The sequence below is a fragment of the Elephas maximus genome, chromosome 21 (genome assembly GCF_024166365.1).
Source record: "Elephas maximus indicus isolate mEleMax1 chromosome 21, mEleMax1 primary haplotype, whole genome shotgun sequence".
Taxonomy (NCBI): domain Eukaryota; kingdom Metazoa; phylum Chordata; class Mammalia; order Proboscidea; family Elephantidae; genus Elephas; species Elephas maximus.
The window spans coordinates 33,149,168-33,170,623 of NC_064839.1; the positions used below are offsets into that span (position 1 = coordinate 33,149,168).

Below are 21,456 nucleotides of genomic sequence, written 5' to 3' on the forward strand. Positions count from 1 at the left end.
TTATCAATTCAAAAAAAGTCTAAATTCCAATCTAGTTTAATATCACAGCTAAGCCATGTCTCTAAAATGTGTTTCCTGGTTAAATAATCAAGAAATCAAAAGACGCATTGCACTGGGCAAATCTGCTGCAAAGGACCTCTTCAAAGTGTTGAAGAGCAAAGATGTCACCCTGAAGACTAAGGTGCGCTTGACCCAAGCCATGGTATTTTCAATCACATCATATGCATGTGAAAGCTGGGCAATGAGTAAGGAAGACTGAAGAAGAACTGACGCCTTTGAATTGTGGTGTTGGCGCAGAATATTGAATATACCATGGACTGCCAAAAGAACGAACAAATCTGTCTTGGAAGAAGTGCGGCCAGAATGCTCCTTAGAGGCAAGGATGGCGAGACTGCATCTTACATACTTTGGACATGTTGTTAGCAGGGATAAGTCCCTGGAGAAGGACATTATGCTTGGCAGAGTGCAGGGTCAGCGGAAAAGAAGAAGACCCTCAACGAGGTGGATTGACGCAGTGGCTGCAACAATAAGCTCAAGCATAACAACGATTTTAAGGATGGCGCAGGACCGGGCAGTGTTTTGTTCTGTTGTGCATAGGGTTGCTATGAGTCGGAACCGACTCAACGGCACCTAACAACAACAACAACAACAATCAAGATGTAAACTCCTCCACATAGCATCTTTATGCCAGTGAGTAACAGACCTCACTCTGGGTGGGAACTTAGCTTGGCAAGAGGCGAGCAAAGTAAAACATGGCACCCCTCTGGGCTGATGAACTGGGAGTAGGCAACCCCTTCTCCCAGTGGCTACTGCCCAGTGCTAGGGCACATGGCTGGCAACAGACCATGCAAGGTAGATCTGTTTCCCTCACCCTCTCAGCAGGACCCACTATGCAGTGTACAACCAGCCCAAACATACAACGTGGCCTTACACAACAGAGATTCACAGCAGAATGTCAGGGACTTTCTTTGTTTCACTTTGAAACAATCTGGCTAAATCCTGGAAACCCTGGTGGCATAGTGGTTAAGTGCTACGGCTGCTAACCAAGAGGTCAGCAGTTCAAATCCGCCAGGTGCTCCTTGGAAACTATGGGGCAGATCTACTCTGTCCTGTAGGGTCGCTATGAGTTGGAATTGACTCGACAGCAGTGGGTTTTTTGGTTTTTGGCTAAATCCTGTATTTGACAGGTCTTGATGACCCAGATGTTAAGTATTAAGAAGTTAACTGTTGTAAACAGCTAAAATTTAAAGAATAAAAAAAAACACTTTGTTTTCATTTATATTAATCTGGTTTGAGACTCAACTGTAGATTTTATATAGCTCGTTAAAAAAAAAAAAAAAAGCTACAGCTTTGGACACATTTAGACACAACCATACACCACACGGGACTAAGTTTCCTTGGTTTGAAAGGTTAGGGTTATCGCCTCGTGGGACAATCCAGTTAATTGGCATAATACTGTTTTTAAAGGTTCTATTTATCTTTGGAAACCCTGGTGGCATAGTGGTTAAGAGCTACGGCTGCTAACCAAAAGGTTGACAGTTCGAATCCACCAGGCGCTCCTTGGAAACCCAAAGGGGGAGTTCTACTCTGTCCTATAGGGTCACTGTGAGTCAGAATTGACTCCATGGCAATGGGTTTGGTTTTGGTTTTGGTATTCTCCCTCCCAGTTCGATGAGTAGTGTCTCGGGTTTTAAAAGCTTGTGAGCAGCCATCCAAGATAGAATAATTGGTCTCTATTGGCCTTTTTTTTATTATTATTTTTTATTGGCCTGGAGGAAAACCTGGTGGCGTAGTGGTTAAGTGCTACGGCTGCCAACCCAAAAGACTGGCAGTTTGAATCCACCAGGCACTTCTCGAAAACTCTATGGGGCAGTTCTACTCTGTCCTATAGGATCGCTATGAGTTGGAATCGACTCGACAGCAAGGGGTTTTTGGGGTTTTATTTGCCTGGAGCAACAGAGGAAGACAGAAACACAAGAATCAGAGAAGTAACTGGACCACAGGCCTAACAGCCCCCATGAACAACCGTTGCCTCTAACTGGAGACCAGAAGAACTAGACCGTGCCTGGCTACCATTATCCAATGTTTCCATCAGGGACACGATAGATGGATCCTGACAGAAAGGGAAAAAATGTGGAACAGAACTTTAAATGCTGTTTAAAAAAATCCAGACTTACTGGACCCAGTGAGGCTGGAGGAACCACCAAGACTACTGCTCCAGGGACACTCTTCGAACCTTGAAATGAAACTATCTCCTGAAGACATCTTTAAACAAAAGAACAGGTTAGCTCAAAAAGTAAAGAAGGTCATCCTTAAGAACTGAGCTTTTTAAAGAAAGGGATAACAGTAACTCTAAAGCATAGATGAGAAGTTTAGGGGGCAGTAAATTTAAATTAATGGGGGTGAAACAACTAGAACAGAAATGAGAATGTTGACACAATGTGAAAGCTGTAACTGAGGTCACTGAACAACGTGTAGAAATTGTTGACCAGGAACATGTTTTGATGTGTATATTTTTACTAAAAATACAATTGAAAAAAAAATAAAAAACCCACAGAACTGCAGAGCTTCCCAGGATCTCCCCAACCTGGCAATTAGTCATTCCTTGTAAGCTTCACTTATCCAACCAACTTGGTAGCCCCTTGACCCCCAAAGTCCAAGATCAACAGTTTAAGGTTTTTCCAAAGCTTCCTGGGAAGGTAGGGCATGCTCAGCATCTCCCCCTTGATCTTACCAAAACCACCTTCGCGCAACACAGAGCCAGTGACATCCTCGTTTCTACCTCCACTTCCACCACACATTTTAGGACCATGCAAAGAGACATGTAGATTTTAACCTGTGACAGGTGGGGGCTGTTCCCCCAGTTACAGCTCTAAAACCACACCCCAAAAGGAGCAAATGTGCTGGCAGATTATCCTGACCTCACTTTACCACCAAAGAAATTAAGGGAACCAAAAGGCAAATTTGTATCTACCAACACCAGGGTTGTGTTACAACCCAAACTTTGGGGTTCCCAAGTCAGCTGCCTGTCTCAGTACATTTGCTCGGGCATTTTGCCTGGATGGTTAAATACCTTTAAACAGAACATCACAGGCAAAGACCTGATTTATCATAGTCTTAAAGACTCTCTCCCCACAATCACATAAAGGGTAAGATATCAGAATCCACAGAGCTGTCCCACATCTGGCTTCACAGAGGAATCAACTCTCATCCCTACAGCAGCAGCAAGACACAGGGGAAAGAATGCCAGCCTGAGGCTCAGGTTCCAGGACCATCAACCAACTGGGTGGTGGTGTTGTGGGGTGCCATCAAGTCGATGCCAACTCACAGTGACCCCATGTGACAAAGAATTGCCCCATAGGGTGTTCTGGGCTGTAATCTACAGGAGCAGATCACCACGTCTTTCTTCTGCAGAGCCACTGGGTGGGTTCAAACCGCCAACCTTCCGGTTAGCAGACAAATGCCTAACTGTTGTATCAACAGGGCTCCTTAACCAACTGGGTAGCCATGGGCAAGTCACAACTTCTCTAGTGGTCAGATTCCTCACTCACAGAACAAGCGAGGGGCACACGTGGATGGCTTCAAGATCTCTTCTAGTCTTGTTTCCAGTTTCTGACTGTTTTGAACCACCTTGAACCTCCACTATGGTTTATACTATGCTCTTACCTTCAACATGAGTTAGTTGTTTTTCTTTTCTTCCTGGATCCGGGACTTGTTCCGAACTCACTGACACATCAAACTGAACTTGGATGAGTAGCCAAGTGAGTACAAAGCACCCAAGTGTTCACCACCATGAACAATGAACAGAAGAAAACCAGGTCTCTGCAGGTGTTTATCAACTTAATACAATAGAATGGAAGTATTCTTCTTTATCCAAATCTGTCCAGAAAGCCAGAGTCCAGAGAGCGAGAGACATATATAAGGCGAGTGTCTTAGTTACCTGGTGCTACTGTAACAGAAATACCACACGTGGGTGGCTTTAACCAACAGAAATTCAAATTCAGAGTGCAGGCTCTAAGGGAAGGATCTCTCTCTATTGGCTCTGGATCTGTTTTTAGCTCCTATTCCTAGATTGGGGCGGTTCTACTCTGTCCTATAGGGTCGCTATAAGAATTGACTGGATGGCAGTAAGTTTTTTGGTTTTTTTTATTCCTAGAGTCCTTAATAATCATGTGACTTGCTTTCTTAATCTGTTTTTATATCTTAAGAGATTGACTTAAAACACACCCTACAGTAATACTGTCTCACTAACACATCAAAGAAAGCCCATTCCCAAATGGGATTATAACCACAGGTATAAGGGTTAGGATTTATAATACATATTTTTGGGAGACACAATTCAATCCATAACAGTAGGCTCGTTTATAATCAAGTGCTTCATCATAGGACATCGGGCAGAGCAAAGAAAAGCCATTGAGGATGGGCTTGGCAGGGTCAGCAGAAAGGAGCGGGGGAAGGTCGTGAAAGGGACATAGGATTCTGCCTCACCCTGGTTCACTCACTTCCAGGGTGTCTCCTGGCTGGGCAAAGGGCTGCAGCAGCCTTGCAGCAGTGCCGTGTTACTGTGGGAGAATAAGCAGCCAGTCAGGCTGAAGCCACAGATTTATGTGGAGAGAAGCCGATGAGAGTAATGGACCAGAATGTAGCCATATGGAGGTGGGACTCATCCAAGCCACACACGTAATTTTAAATTTTCTAATTGCCATATTTTAAAAAGTAAAAAGAAACAGGTGAAATTAATTTAAACAATCTATTTTATTTAATCCAAATAGCCAAAATACCATTTCAACATGTAATCAGCATCAAAATTATCAATCAGCTATTTTGCATTCTGTTTTTCTACTACATCTTTGAAATCTGGTGTGCATTTTATACTTACAATACATCTCAATTTGCACTAGCCACATTTCAAGTGCTCAGTGGCCACATATGGCTGGTGGCTACTGTCCTGGACAGCACAGACCTAAAGACTCTCCATTGCTTTCAGAAAATCCAAATTCATTAGCCTAACAATCCAGGCCCTCCCCAGTTTGGGTCCCCTCATCCCTTCCCCTGCACTCCACACTCATCTAACCACTTGCCCTTCCCTGTCCACATCTTTGCCTGGTGCACCATATCTGATTCACCTCTTTAAGCCCTCCTGGACCTGCCCCTGACTCCCAGCACCTTTATGGTCCTTCTCCAAAGCATGCATCACACCTTATTCCAAGTACTGGCCATTCAACACCTTATGTGAATGTGCCCATTTCGCCCCACACCACAAGCACTTCCCTGCCAGGCCCACTGTCCCTGGTCTTGATTAGAGTACCTGGCTCAGGTGGTCAGAATGGTTGGTGTACTTTGTCCACCCCTGACCCGCAAGCCGACTGGAAGCACCTTGGAGGCAAAGATTTTTATCTTATTTGTTTCTAGCAGTACCTGGCCCATAACTACACACTGACACATATATACAGTACAGAAAGGGGCAGGGCATGTTAGAATTTTTAGCAACATCTTGCTACCATCTCTGATCTTGATCCAACTATAAAATTATTTAGCCAACTCAATCTCAAATTATACACATTTGTAGGGTTTAGACGGAAAATGGTTGAGAGAAAGTAGACATGCTAAAGAAACAACTGCCACTGCAAGAGCCATCGTTCTGGCTTTTTTTCACCGGCATAAAACTCTCTTAGCCTTAAACTGTTTTTCATAGCTGTGCTGGAATAAACGGGAAACCACAAAAATGAAGGCTTCCACCGTACCAGTCATCAAATCACAGGAGCAATAAAGAAACCATCCACAACTATTCACATCTGATTAAACGCTGGACATTTTAAGTGTTTGTTAACCCATTTAACTCTCTAATGGAACCAACCATTTGAAATTTAGGGGGACAAAACCTGGATCCCAATTATTTTCTCCCGCCCTCTCCGGCCTTCACTGAGAATCGCTGACCTCCCTTCTCAGGCCCCATGGAACTGCTGTTCTTTTATTTTAATCAGGAACTTTATAAAAACAACCATTATGAGCCTCCGTCTCAATCCCAGTCAGGACTTTTTCTTTCCATGTGTAAAAAGCATGGTACTCTAAAGGGTTCTCAAAAGATACTGGCTTGGCAGATCACAGGCGATCCTTTCTCTGAACATGTTAATCAGAAAGCAGGCCTCAATAATAATTACAGAATCCCTGGTTTTCATTTTACACTTTTCTAAGCAAAAAGCTTGGCAAAGCTTCTTATGGTTTCCCCTCCTTTTACAAAAATCTGTCTCTTAAGCAAAAGCTTCTGTTTCCTAGTAGCAGTAGATACTCTTTTAAGACTTTAAGTTAAAAAAAGAAAAGTAATTACAATGGCATTTTGTGTCCATATTTTCCACTTAGAACAGAGTCCAGAAGTTCCCAGCCACTTTATCACAGCCCTGAAGTAAATAAAGCTTGTTTATTTATGTATAAATTTCTGTAAAATATATGCATTATTTTTCCCTTATGGATCCCCATGTTTTTAAATAATTTTGCCTTATAAATTGTATTCAATAATAATCCATTTTTCTTTTGTTTATTAAAAACTATGCATATCCAACAAATTCAACCCTGTTTATTCAGTGCTAGGCACTGGGCACAGAGCAGCAAACTTAAATCCAAGTCCCTGCTCTTGTGGAGAGGATGTTCTTATCAGGTGGCAAATGCTATGGGAGAGAAAAAAGCAGGGTGAAAGAGACAAAGCGTGGGGAAGGGGAGAGCATCCCACTCTTGACAGGGTGGTCAGGGAAGGGCTCTGTGGTAATGCAACTTTTGAAAAGCCACACAGGTATTTGGGGAGAGTAGTAGGGGGTCTCATGGCAACCCCATGTGCTGCCAAGTAGAACTGTGCTCCATAGAGTTTTCAAGGCTGTGACCTTTCGGAAGCAGATCACCAGGCCTTTCTTCCGAGGCGGGTTTGAACCACCAACCTCTTGGTCAGCAGTCACACACTTAAACCATTTGCGCCACACATGGGGTCGCCAAGAGTCAGAATCAACTCAAAGGCCAGCGGTTCAGTTTTTTTGGTCTTGTTGTTAATAGGGGAATGGGTAGAAGAATAAACCTGAAGTATAAAGACTGTGAAGCAAGAAGATGCTACTTAAAATGTTAATTGAAGCTCTGATCAACATGAAATAAGAATCTCAATTACACAGATGTGGTAATAGGAGATTGAGCGGATTCCCAGAGAACCCCAATGTGAAAACCAGGGACAGGCTCCATCATTTTATGTGAGGAGATAAGGCCACACACGGGAGGCACTGGGCTGAGGGCTGGACCCCCTTTAAGTAAGAATTCTTCACACAAAAATCCTCCCCATCAGGAAGTAAAACCTGCTTAAAAGTAAGACTGTTGCTGTCAGGTGCCATCGAGTCAATTTTGGACTCACAGCAACCCCAAGAGACAGAAAGAACTACCCCATGGGTTCTTCTTGGCTATAATCTTTACAGGAGCAAATCGCCAGGCCTTTCTCACGTGGAGACACTGGGTAGGTTCGAACCAACCTTTCGGTTAACAGCCGAGTGCTTAATGTCTCCAACTACTAAAAGAGCAAGGTCTGCTCCCCAAGGAAATGTCCCTTTCTGAATTCTGTACCCTTCTACTCATCTGTCTTCTCTTCAGACAGCCGTAGCGTCACTTCTCAGCCCTGGACCACTTAGAACCAAGCCTTTTAAATTGGCTCTTAGCTGCCACACTTGACCCTGAGGCCATTCCCTTGGCCAGGAGTTCCTTGCTCTTACCAGCCACCTCTCCCAGTCTATCCTTCCTCCTGGTCTGTTGAAGTCCTACCTTGCTGAAGAATCCAAATCGTCTCACCCTTCTTTTTTCTTCTCTTGTACACACAGCCTGTCATCCAGCAATGTCCTTACTTTCCAAACAAAAATATCAGGACACATTCTGGGTTCGTGGGTATTTGCTATAGGAATCTCGTTATTGCAATGCTTGAACAACTTCATAGTTTAATTTTCTTATTGCTGTTTTCATTAGGATGTGCTTATATATATGGTCTAAGGAGAGAGCATAAGAAATTGGGACTGTTGTGGAAAATCCAGGCCTTTGAATAGGGCTCTATGTTCTAATGAATAATTTTCTTTTCCAAAGAAAACTGACATCATCCTACAAATGTATTTGGGGCTACTTCCAGGAATAAGGATGCCAGAGGAAGTGACAGCAGCTGGGGGCTGAAGGCAAAAACGCTGGCATTTCCAGGTTATTTCGGGAAGCTAACAGTACCAGCATGGAAAAAAATCAGGCCAGGCTGCCATACATACCTCAGTCCTCAATGGGGCAGACCACATGTGCTGCCGTTCAGGTACATCCAGCACCATCTCTGGGCTGGAAACACCCCCTCTCTCTCCCAGGAGGGAGATGCGTCATGGAGTCCACAGGGCATGCACTCGCCACCTACCCTCAGCACCTGAGAGAGAGAGAGAGGCTAGGCTGCTCTGAAGTGTCCTGCTCTTGTTGTGAAGTGCCTCGAGTCAATTTTTGATTCATAGCAACCCCACGTGATGGAGTAGAACTGCTCCCATAGGGTTTCCTAGGCTGTAATCTTTACAGGAGCAGCTCGCCAGGTCTTTTCTCCTGTAAAGCCACTGGGTGGATTCAAACTACCAACCTTTCAGTTAGAAGTTGAGCACTTAACCACTGTGCCACCAGGGCGCTTTGGGAACGACTCTTTCTGCTTTCCAAATAAGAACCAAAGGTGCTCCGGGGCTGTGAAGAAAGAATGACTTTGGCCCTGTGGCCCAGGATGTGGGAGAAAGATGTGGCAGTCTGCTTCCATAAAGATTCATAGCCTTGGAAACCCTATGGGGTCACTATGAGTCAGAATCTACTCCACGGCAGTGGGCGGGTGGCCCAGGAGGAGCCAGAAGGACTTACTGAGCTCGCCATTTCCAGCATTCTTACTCGTGGGTAAGCTCACCGGAGGCTTGGAATACACTGAGATTTTGAGGCACGTCTTAGAGAGAAATGGCAACCACTTCTGTAATTCTTTAAATACTAAATTTGAAACTCACTTTAAATGATTTTCTTCCTGATTTCTTTTAATGTTACAATATTTTTTAAGATACTGCTTTTAAGGCAATTTCAGATTTACAGAAAAATTAATCAGAAAGTACAATTCCCATATACTTTCTCCACCCCATACACAGTTTCCCCTATGATTAACATCTTACACTCCTGCAGCACAACTGTTACAACTGATGAACCAATATTGACATGTTACTGTTAACTGAAGTGCACAGTTTAGGTGAGGGGCTCACTCTGTCTTGTACAGGTCTATGAGGTTTGCTAAATGCAAAATGCCGTGTGTGCACTACAGAATCATAGAGAATATGTCACTGACCTAATAATCACCTGTGCTCTACCTAGTCACTCCTTCCTCTTCCCGAATCCCTGGCAACAGCTGATCTCACCATCTCTACAGTTTTGCTTTTTCAGAATGTGTTGTAGTTTGAATCATAGAATATGTAGCCTTTTCAGGTTTTTTTTTTTTTTTTGCTTAGCCTTGTGCATCTAAAAAAAAAGCCATGTCTTTTTGTGACTTGATAGCTCATTTCTTTTTATGAATGAATAATACTTCATTATACGGACCTATCCATTCGCCTATTGAAAGGCATCTTAGTTGCTTCCAAATTTTACCAGTTATAAATAAAGCTGCTATAAACGCTCACATGCAGGTTTTTGTGTGGACATAGAATCTTTTAACTATTATATAAAATGGGGAGGAAAATGCTTTCAAACAGAAAAAAAAAACTACCATTAGCATCAAACAAAAATGTATTAAGTACCTGTTAATTGTGCTAAGGTCAGAAGGATGCCTGTTTTTACAGGAAACTTTATTGAGAACCCAGAACCAGGCCTGAATTCAGCATCAAGTTTGTTCAAGAGATCAGTATTACCTAAATCACTCCCCGTCAGGGTCTCCAAATTATAAAGGATGGACAAGTAATGAGAAGTTACTTAAAAGTTGTGGTTAGTATATTGGCTTTAAGGCTAATCTATACATAGAGCTAATAACAGCTAACATATTAGTAATATTCGGATAGAAGATACCTACATGTGGTATAAAATTCAAAGGTATGAAAAGTTATACAGTGAAAAATAAGTCTCCCTTCCAAGCTGGGTCTCAGATATTCTATAAAGCGATGTTCTTTTGATGACGTGGTATGTAAAAGAAGCTGTGCTAAGGACTTTGCAGGACAGGCTCATTGAATTCTCTGTATGACACAGGTCGTATTAACCTACCCTCGATTTACAAGTGAGGAGATCTGCTTGTGGCCAGAGGTGAACTGATTTGCCAAGTCTCATGGCTCTCAAACTCCCTCCACACACATACACACGCTGCCTCTGAACAAAGGTGACCTCATTTGCCATGGATATAATGGGGGCGATTTGTAAGAGAGATGTAAGTGTTCTACACACTTATGCCCTTTCGCAAGGTCTTAGATGATAATTTTACTACTTTGAATCATCATAAAAAGAGTGGTTATAACTTTGCTTTTCTGCTAGGGTTTATTTGATTCCAAGCTGATGTTCAGGAAGACAACTTCCACAGGTAAGTAACAACATTCTTCCTAAGGGAACGTGGGACTGGTTTACAAGGAGCCACTTTATGGTAGATTCGAGAATCCAAGGCAGTGAAATCCACTACCTCATGCTCCATCCCGCCCCACCCCAGCACATTTTCAGAGAGCAGAAACCAGTCAGGACTATGTGTTGGCTGGCTTGAGATGAAAAACTGACAAGGTTTCCATCAAATAAAAGATATGTTACCTAAGAGAGCACCTATTAAACATTAACCCCTTAATGCTTCCAATTCCTGAAATGCTCATCAAACCAGATGCCATAGGATCAGTTACGACTCACCGCGATCTATGCATGTCAGAGTAGAAGTGTACTCCATAGGGTTTTCAATGGTTGATTTTTTGGAAGTAGATCTCCAGGCCTTTCTTCTCAGGCACTGCTGGGTGGACTTGAACTTCTAACCCTTTCGGTTAGCAGCTAAGCTCGTTAACCATTTGCACCAGTCAGGAACCCCCAATCAGTTACTACCACCCATATTCTACTATTGTGGAAGCCAAGACACTACAGAGCTAAGAGATTTCAAGATCAGCAGAGCTAAAGTTTGAATTTAAACATCTGTTTCCTGACTTCGTTGTCGTTGGGTGCCGCCAAGTCAATCTTCAACTCACAGTGACCCCATGTGACAGAGTAGAACTGCCTCATGGGATTTTCTTGATTATAATCTTTCCAGGAGCAGATAGTCAGGTTTTTCTCCTGCAGAACAGCTGGTGGGTTCAAACAGCCAACCTTTAGGTTAGAAGCTGGGCACTTAACTGTTATACCACCAAGGCTCCTGACCTTTGGTTTATAAAAAGTCCTGAACAAATGCAATGTCAAAAGTCAATCAGGCACTTGGGAGGGGGTCAAAGGAGGGGTGTGAAATAACAAGAGCCCCTGAGGGGTCCTTCAGAAGCTGATAAGGCGATGCTGCTTCTGGTACTTTTGAGAGTCTCTCATTCACTGGCAGGGGCAGGCCTGTAGGGTGAGGAGCAGGGCACCACAGGACAGCACACCACTCATGGAGAAATCAAAACCCTTCTAAGCATGTCACTCTGGCATTTAAAAACTCACCCATAAGCTTGCCAATTTGCCCAAAGATCACAGAAATGTTTTTGGTCTCAAGGTCTCCCGTACTGCTGTGTGGAATGACTCAGAACCACGTGTTCAAGAGGCAGTAAAGAGCACACTCTGAAACCAGTCTGCCTGAGTTCAAATCCCAGCTCTGTAGAGTACTAGCCATGTGACCTTGAACTAAATCATAACCTCTGAGCCTCAATTTCCTCATCCATAAAATGAGGATGGCAACAGGACAACAGGAGTGTAAGCACACCCTAAATGCCTGCTGTTCTTATTACTCAAGGAGCCTTGGTGGCGCAGTGGCTAAGCACGCAGCTGCTAACCAAATAGTCGGCAGTTCAAACCCATCAGCTGACATAGCAGTCTACTTCCGGAAAGATTACAGCCTTGGAAACCCTATGGGGCAGTTCTAGTCTGTCCCATAGGGTCAAAAGGGCAAATGGTTTTATTATTGTTAGTCAGAAAATCTTGTCGAGACCTGAGGTTAAAAATTAAATGGTTCTGGTAGAGCTGATTGCTAGCACCCACGTGAGATGTTCAACACTAAAATGATACAGAACCGTACTGTACTTTTCAAGTTTTAATGTGCATGTGAATCAACTAGCGGGGCTGGTTAAAATGCAAATTGATTCAGAAGGTCTGGGAGGAGGCCCTGGAGTCTGAACTTCTACCCAGCTCTCAGGTGATGGCGAGGTGGCTAGTCTATGGATGGACCACTGTGACTCACACAGCCCACAGACTGAAATAGGCCACAAACTCCAAAAAAAAAAAAGTGTTTAAAAAAACTCAAAATTTCCTCAGAAACCACAGAATTAGAACATAACTATAAATTTTGATGAGATTCTGAGCTTTGTAACATCTTATTGTTATTGTTGTCATCGAGTCAATTCCAACTCATGGCGACCTCATGTGTGCAGAGTAGAACTGCTCCATAGGGTTTTCAAGGCTGTGATCTTTCAGAAGCAGATCGCCAGGCCTGTCTTCTGAGGCACATCTGGGTGGGTTCAAACCACCAACCTTTCGGAAAGTAGTCAAGTCCTTAACTGTTTGCGCCACCCAGGGGCTCCTTGTAACGTCTTAGAGCTATCTTTATGATGACTTGTTTTCTTTTTCAGTTCAAATTTAGAGTCCAATTCTTGGAGTTTTGTGGGGAATTTTCCTCCTAACCCCCCTAATTTTTATGAAGGGTGAGAAGCCCAAGTGCATGGAAGATTGTTGCAAGTTGCCATACCCTTCGAGCAGGTCTCTTTCCTTCACTCTTCCATGCAAAGCCTCGTGCTCTTCAAATTCTAGAGATTAGACAACTGGTGGAGTCAGGCAAGATCCTAGGGGCTAGGTCCAAAAGTTCTTTCAGATGAAAAGTAAAACTCTACAACAAAACAGCACCTAACCAAACCAAACCCAATTTCGGCTCATAGCTCCCCTATAGGACAGAGTAGAAACGCCCCACAGGGTTTCTTTATGGAAGCAGGCTGCCACATCTTTCTCCAGTAGAGGGGCTGGTGGGTTTGAACTGCCAACCTTTTGGTTAGCAGCCAAGCTCTTAAGCCACCACATCACTAGAGCTCCTACCTAACCAAAAGGCAATGATAAATAATACCGGCTTCCATTCCTGGCCTTAGATGGCAAAGTCCCAGCAAAGAGGCAATAATTAACATTCTGCACAAACTACTGTATTGTAGAGGGTCACTGAAAAAGAGGAAGATCCTCAACGAGAAGGGCCGACACAGTGGCTGCAACAATGGGCTGAAATACAGAAATGACTATGAAGACGGCAGGAGGCAGGGCAGTGTTTCTTTCTGTCGTACATAGGCCAGAACCTTAACAACAACTACATTTTAACTTTCACCAGATCATTGGAGTGACAAGTTAGTTCAGGTTTGCCAAGGGCAGGTTCTATTTACTCTCCAAAGCCCAGGGAGTAAACAAAGCAAGGCACTTAACACATCCCTGGATCCAAGTTCCAACCCAATTCTTTTTGATTCATTTCAGATTCTCCATATGCAAGCCTCTGTTAGACACCCCCCCCCCCACCCCCATTCTTTTTGCTAGCAGCAATGCCTAACTGAAGAACCAATACATCTTTGAGAGCATTCCAGCTTACCAGATAAGGTCAGTTTAAAATTCTAGAGAAGGATAACCTGCTTCATTTGTGTTTCCTTAGAGTCCTTCAAAAATACCTTCTGGCAATCAGTAGAACAAGCCTTTCACCCAGGAGAGAGATAAAACCGTCTATGATTTTTCGATTCACAAACACTCAGGGCTTTATTTAGAGGGTGTTGACACATTATATTACTCCCAAGGAATGTTTATCTGTGCACTCAAGTAAGCGCAGGGAGGCTGGTGCTCGCAAGAAACTGAACGCACGTGCACTGCAGCTCCATGCAAACAGCTCCTCCGGCTGCGAAGCCTAGAAAGCTTTGCCGAAGGGCCACAGAAGAAAGCCCACCTGTGACATCAGGGGCAGGCAGTTCTGAGCTGGACCATGACCTGTCCACAACTGAGCTAAACAACTGCCCAGAGAGGCCTGTTATGGAACCACAAGACAAGGGCTGAGCCCATAGCCCTGAACATCACGAAAGCTAAAAATAAGGACCCTAAGAAATATGCTCCACTACGGACGAGTCTAACTGAAAGTTCTCTGTGTTTCCTCCAACACTGGCTACCCTCTCAGAGTGATGTAACTCTGGGTACCAATTGAGCAGTGCCAGCTACTCAGCTAGGGTGGAGCACTCTGGGATGCTGATTCTGTCTTCCCGGTTAATTAGGAGGAATCCAAACTCTGCAGTATAAACTGGGGACTCTGTGGGTTGATCTGGGCTCACCCACTGCATCTGCGCTACATGTGTCCCCCATTCAACAAATATTGACTGCTAGGCGCAGGGGAGGAAACCAAGCCACCACAATCCCCTAGTAGTGGAGGCAGACACAGACACCCGCGGTAAGGAGAGGTGACAGTTGTGCGGCCCCAAAGACCTGCCACAAATTACTATGACCAGTAGTACCCAAGGGACAGCATGGCCCCCGCCCCGGGCTCCGCGCACCACCACTCCCAATGTTTGGGCAGGAGTGGACAGGTAGGCCCGAGGGCAGGTGTCCAGGTAGAAGGCGCACACCTGAGCCTCAGGGGCTGGAGCAGACAGGCTCCGGCCGGCCGAGGGCAGAATCCCTAGCGCATGCGGGAGGGCGGCCTGGGGACCTGGCCAGGGAGGTGGGGGGTACGGAGGTCTGCAAGGCGGGGGTCGCCGCAGAGGCCGGCCGGGCCTGAGCCCCCGAAGCGGGAGTGGGGAGGGAAGGTGTGCGGCGAGGCCGCCGCCCAGCACCTGGGGCCCCGCCCGGCACCTACCACTTGCGCGACCTTGAGGCGGCCGAGCGCTCCGCGCAGGTAGTCGAGATCGCAGCGCAGGCCGGCCAGCCCGCGGCGCTGGCTCACCGGTTCGGTGGTGGGCTGGTATGGGCTGCTGGCGCCCGAAATCATGGAGGTGCTCGAGGCCTCGCCCTCGAAGCCGTCCAGCTCCTCTCCGCCCCGCATGCTGCCGCCTGGCCCGGGCCGCCTCGCGCGGCCGGCTCCCGCGCACGAGCGGCTGGACTCAGTGGGGCCGCCGCATCGCCGCCGCAGCCTGACCGCCCGCCCGCCCGCGGCCCGCCTGCCGCCGTTGCGCCCGCCGCCGGCTGCGGCCGCGGCTCGGTCCGCTCGGGCTCGGCTCCCGCCGCCTAGGCAGCGGAAAGGGAGGGAGGCGGGAGCGGGAGTAGAGGGAAGGGGGCGGGGGCCGGCGCAGCGGCGGCGCGGGGAGGAGCGAGCGCCCGCCAGCCCGCCCGCCGGCCGCTCGGCGGCGCTCCGCGGCTCGCGAGGTGGAGGCAGCGGGGCCGCGCCGCGGGGCCTCGCGGTGGGCGGGGCGACGTCTCCTCGGCCCCGCCCAGGCCCCGCCCTCACCTGCGCCGCGCGCGGGGCCTGGCCGCTGCTCCGCCCCTGCAAACCCCGGCGCTCAGTGACCGAGTGGGGAAGCGGGTCACCGGGAGGAAGGGGGCTGAGGAGGGGGGCTCGAGGTGGACCTAGGGAGCAGGGAGCTGCCTTCTCAGAATGCTGTCTTAGTTTCTCCGTGGAGAAAGTGGCGTCCTCTACAGGTAGGCTGGGGCACTACCGTGCCAGCCCCGTGCCGGGAACAGTGCGTCACCGGGTGGGCCTGACTCGGACTGTTTGACAGACGGGGTAAGTGTCTGGGTTCCTACCTCTGGCACCTTTGAACAAACCAGTTCTGGGGGCAGGGGTGAGGAGTCGGGGTGAATGGGGGGTCGTTCAGTACAGGGTCTGCACGACAGACCCGTTGCTGTCCAGTAGATTCCGACTCATAGCGACCCAATAAGACAGAGCAGGATTGCCCCATAGCATTTCCAAGGAGCGACTGGTGGATTCGAACTGCCGACCTTTTGGTTAGCAGCTAAGGTCTTAACCACTGCGCCACCAGGGTTCCGCACGACAGACACACAGTAAATATTTGTGAATTACGCCCAAAGTAAGTTCTGGATCCACCAGCCTGACGGAGGAGGGGAGTTAACACAGTAGATCCTTGAGTTTCCTCTCAGCTGAAAGGTTTTGCAATCTCTAAGCATCAAGTCAGATTAAACAGATTTTGAGCTGAAGGGCACCAGTTAGAGACCAATTTGCAATTAAAGTGTAAAGTCTAATTTTAAGCTTAAGTGAAACACTGACTTTCTAAGAATCGTCACTTTGATGTTGAACCCTTCCATACCACAAATGCTGAGAGCTTCCTGTGCTCTAGATACTGAGCAGGGCACCTGAAGAAGGTATTATGACTCCCATTTTACAGAAGAGGGGACTAAGGCTCCAGAGCAAAAGTGGCTTGTCCAAGATCACATGACTAGTTGGTGGGCAGAGCCCAGGTTCCAACTTTTTTCACTGCACAATGTTGCCTGCTTCAGATGGACTGGTGAACTCCTTGCTGAGAAGCAGTAAATACCATACCTATGGCGACTTCGGAAACCCCAGTGGCTGTTGTGGTTAGGGTTACTATGAGTTGGAATCGCCTCGATGGCAATGGGGTATGGCAATTTCAATGTAAAGAGTTTCTCATCTTCTAGTTACCAAAGACAGAAAACACAGCAGCTTTATCTAACCAGCAAATTTACTGGGCACTAACTAAGTGCTAAGTAATATGCTAGGAACCGGGTATGGACTGTCAGTCAAAGGTGACAGGCTGAATGACTGAATGTAAGCTCTGGCCTCTGCTGTCTCCCAAAACCCCAGTAAAATGACAGTTACAGGGGTTTATCTTTTTAAGGACATAAACCCACAGGGATAAATAAGAGCAAAATGTTGGAAGCTGGAAAGCAAATGCGCAAGTGGTAACTAATGGGTTACCCAGTGGTGGTTCAGTGGTAGGAGTCTCACCTTCCATGTGGAAGACCCAGGTTCAATTACCAGCCAACACACCTCATGTGCAGGCTCTACCTGTCTGTCAGGAGGTTTGTGTGTTGCTATAATGCTAAAAGGGAGTTTCCAGGTTGATGGACTAGGATGATCTACTTCCAAAAATCAGACAATGAAAACCCTGTGGATCACAATGGTCTGATCCGCAACCAATCATGGGGATGGTGTAGGACTGGGCCGCTCATTTCCTTCTGTTGTGCATGGAGTCACCATCAATTGGGGGCCAACTCGATGGCAGCTAACAACAACAAAGTGGCAGATCCAAGAAAGCTAAGCCCCAAGCTGGCAGCATTTAATCCAACCTAGGTTATATCACAGAACAAAAAACTCAGGAATGGGCAGCACCAAGTGTGTCTAGGAGTGGAAGTGAAGGGAGGAGTAAAAAAATACGAGAGGATTGATTGAAAGTCTGTTTAAAATCCCCTCCCATGTGCAAAGGCCCGGAGACAAGCAAAAGCAAGGGGCTTTGATGAGGCCGGAGTGCAGAATCCAAGGGGAGGAGGACTGACAGGGCCCATAACTGCAGAGGGAGCCTTTGGCCAGGGCCTGCCTGTAGGATGCTCTCTGGCTTCAGTGGATTGAGTAGAACCAAGATTGAAGGCTTCCCTCCAGTACTTAGTAACTGTTCCCTGTTTCTGGACACTAGCCTAAGTTTATTTTTAGTTCCAGGAACAGACTCAAAGTTTTTCCTTCAGATTTTTCAACAGAGGTTCACAGCCTTTTAAAGTGTATTGTTGGGAATCCCATACAGGTCCTTAAGTAGTAGACAAAACCTGCCATTATGGTGACTTTCTCAGTGTTAAGTTGTAATACATCAAGAGTCTGTGGCTATAGCTGTGCCTCTGGGGGTGCTGATAGAAGCAGGCAGGTCCCTGGGGGTCCAGGGTCTGGTCTACAAGTCCAGGACTGACTTAGGCAACCAAACTCAGAAAAGACTGATGAATAAACCAGGTGCTACTTTAATTCCTGCCAGAGGGTAGACTGCCAACAAGAATGCTGATTCTTATCTCAGTTCCTGAACTCAACAGAAAAGAGCTGCTTGGGGCAGCTTGGTGGTACTGAGGAATACTTCATGCACGCAGACATGCTTGGGCCTCAGGGACCTTCGGACCTGCCCAGGGTCTCTCATAACAGGGCACTGACAAGTTCCTGATCACTGCCCCTCTTCTCTGCCTTTGTGGCTGCTCAGTGCCTCTGTCTGTCCTCCAGACTATGCTCAGGTTACAAATTCCTTAAAAACCAAAAAATCAGTTGTCATTTAGTCGATTCGAACTCATGGTAACTCACATGTGTTTCAGAGTAGAACTGTGCTCCATAGGGTTTTCAGTGGCTGATTTTTTGGAAGCAGATCACCAGGCCTTTCTTCCAAGGTGCCTCTGGGTGGATTTGAACTGCCAACCTTTCAGTTAGTAGCTGAAAGCTTAACCATTTGTGCCACCCAGGGACTCAGATAGGGGCTACTCCCTAGGATGGAGTCACTGGGTGGTACAAATGGTTAACAAGCTCTGCTGCTAACTGAAATGCTGGAGATTGGGGTTCCACACTGGGGGGCCTTGGAAGGTCTGATGATCTCCTTCTGACAACTCAGCCACCGCAAACACTATGGAGCTCAGTTCTGACAAGCTTTGGGTAGCCATGAGTTGGAACCGACTGCATGGCAGCTGCTTGGTTTAGTCCCCATGATCTCCAGTTCCCCTGGACCAAGCCTGGACTCTTGCCAAGTCTAACCTACTGCTTTTCATAAATTTAGTAATCAGGAGCCCTAGAGACTTCTACCTCATACAAAAATAGTGATAAGCAGATTTCAAGCATAAAGTGTATAGTGAGAAAACTGATGAAGTTTATCAAGAACAATTATCAATATTAAGCATGAACCAAATACCCAAGAACATTTAATGTTTTAGTGTTTCAAGACTAACAACCTGGTTTGCAATGATTCTTCTAAAAGGCCTTTTAAAGAAGGTTGTCGTTAGCTGCTGTGAAGTAGATTTTCAGCTCACAGCTACCCCATGAAGGGCACCAATATAAATTCCTTGTGTCAGAAGGATTAGACTCAAAGATATAAAAAACAAACCAATAAAAACCCATTTTTGTTTTTGGAAGGAGTTGCTGCCCCTTCCTCAGCAGCAACTCCTCACCAGTGTGCTCACATGACCACAGGGAAGGGCCAGCCCTGGGCGAATTCCAAGCGGGAGCGGTTCAGAGGTTAGAGTTAACTGCTGCTTAGAAAGAACTTGTCCCCTCAGCCGGAAAAATGCTCTTCAAGTTTCTAAAAATAGTGCTTGCTGGGATTTTCCAGTTTAACATTCCTTTGGTTCCTATGATCAAGGACAATCCAAGCCTAGCCACTCCACGCCCCTTACTGGAGCCTGCAGTGCAATCCCATCCTCGGTGGGACCCCAGTTTATGGTGCCTGTTGTCTCTAACCACTGGCACTTGATGATTCAGGGAGTATTCGAATTGTTTGCCCAGCCAGCTGCCTGGCTCTTCCTGGCTGTCCTCACCTGGCCGCCCTCACCTTCCCACCCATGACAGAGGAAGGGGGATGATCTTCTAGGGAAGAAGGCTGAAAGTGACCACAAGGGAACATGGCAACTGTCTTCACTTACCTACCATACTGGTTGTCCACACTGGGCCAGGTGCTCACTAAATCAGCTAGGTGAACCTCAGGGAGCCACTGAGGTAGCCAAGAGGGAGTGCACATCATACATACGTGTATCAGACATACATCAGCACACTCCATGTGCCAGGCACGTCACATGCTGAGACCCTGGAGACTCTCAGAAAAGAACTGTTGGGGGTGGAAGTGAACAGTAACCATAGTGGACATACTTGTTTTTGTCTACCCAGCATCCATCCCCCTGCTTCTAAGGGTGGTACCCCCACCTTGTACTGGTGGCTTCCACTCCAACACCCACCTCCCTGAACAGTGATTGGTGTAAGAGTTGGTACCTGACCCAAGAAAGCCCAGTCATGGTTCTTTCTGCACTGATTTGCCCAGGGCGGACATAGGACCTGGGTTGAGCCAATGAGAAGCCTACCCTGAATTTTTCTCTTCAGAATACAGGGATTCTCAAACTTTAATGTGCACATGAATTACTCATGGGGCAGATTCCCAGGACCTCCTCTAAAGAGTCTGATGCTTAGGCTAAAGGTGGGGAACAGCAAGGAGTCTGCTCCTACAAGTGTCTACAGGACTACAAGGCCAATACAATTGCCTGGGGCAGGGGAAGGCAGGGAAAGCTTCACAGAGCTAAACTGGGTCTTAAAAGCTAAGTAGGAGTTCATTTCAGCAGCACACAATCCTGCCAAGTGCTTCCCCCCTTTTGAAACAGTCTCCATGCTTCGCATATATGAACCCACACCCTCCTGATTTTCCTCCTACCTCTCTGGTTGGCCTTTTCAGTCAGCTCTAAGGGCTCAGCCCCTAGAGGTCAGTATTAACTCAGAGCACTAGCCTCATCCCTTCCCCATGACTACAGCCAGACCTTTCTCTTGTGCTCCAGCCACAGATTCAACTGCCTACTAGACATCAGCCTCGGGTGTCCCGAATTCTGTGGGGCATACCTCCTCATCATCTCACCTGCTCTTCCCCACCCCCTGCGTACAATAAAAACACCTGTTCCTTTATGAGGCCAGTAGTGGTAGTAATAGTATTAGTAGCAGATGACACTTACATATATTCTATGTGCCAGACACCACTCTACATGGTTTTCATATATTAACTCATTTAATTCCCAGAACAGCCCCATGAGGAGGGCTAATTCCTAGACATTCCTTAGGGCTCGGGCTAGATGTCCTCTCAGCTAGGAACACCTTCCTGCGTCCCAGGATGGGTAGGGTGCTCCTGCCCTGGCTTCCACCACCCCTTTCATCAAAACATTTATTACATGACATGATAACTCACTGTTTTCCCACCCATCTGCAGTCCTTCCAGACCATGAGATCCAAGAGGGCAAAGGCACCTCATTCATCTCTGTTGTGTCCTCTGGGTCGGGCTCAGGGCTGGACTCATGGCAGGCATGCAGGGAACCATTTGTTGAACAGAGGAATGTACTCACTGGCTTTGTTACATCCCACAAGAGGTTAATCTCTGCGGGCCTCAGTTTCCTCATCTGTAAATTGTAAAAGATTTAGAATTGTGTCGGAGACAAAGTAAATACTCAGCAAATGTTAACTCATTATTTTGTTGTCATTATTGTGTATAAGCAAGGGAAGGAATTCTGGAAAGAGGAGCAAGGATCTGATGGAAAGGCCTGAAGGGTTCAGAAAGGTGAGTTCTGGATTCTTGTTCAGACATGGGCAGGGGTTAGAAGGTATGTGAAGGGCAGAGGCAGGGACAGATGGGGCTAGAAGGGTAG

At 46.6% G+C, this 21,456-nt stretch overlaps 1 protein-coding gene across 1 annotated transcript in view; it reads right to left on the reverse strand.

The window, feature by feature from the left end:
- CMTM4 (CKLF like MARVEL transmembrane domain containing 4) overlaps positions 1–15,303 on the reverse strand; it is an 83,100-nt gene extending 67,797 nt beyond the window's left edge. Inside the window, exon 1 of the mRNA XM_049864720.1 lies at positions 14,993–15,303. Within this exon, the coding sequence (XP_049720677.1) occupies positions 14,993–15,178 (186 nt within the window). The 5' untranslated portion in view covers positions 15,179–15,303. The remainder of the gene's footprint in view (positions 1–14,992) is intronic.
- Between the last annotated feature and the right edge of the window lie 6,153 nt (positions 15,304–21,456).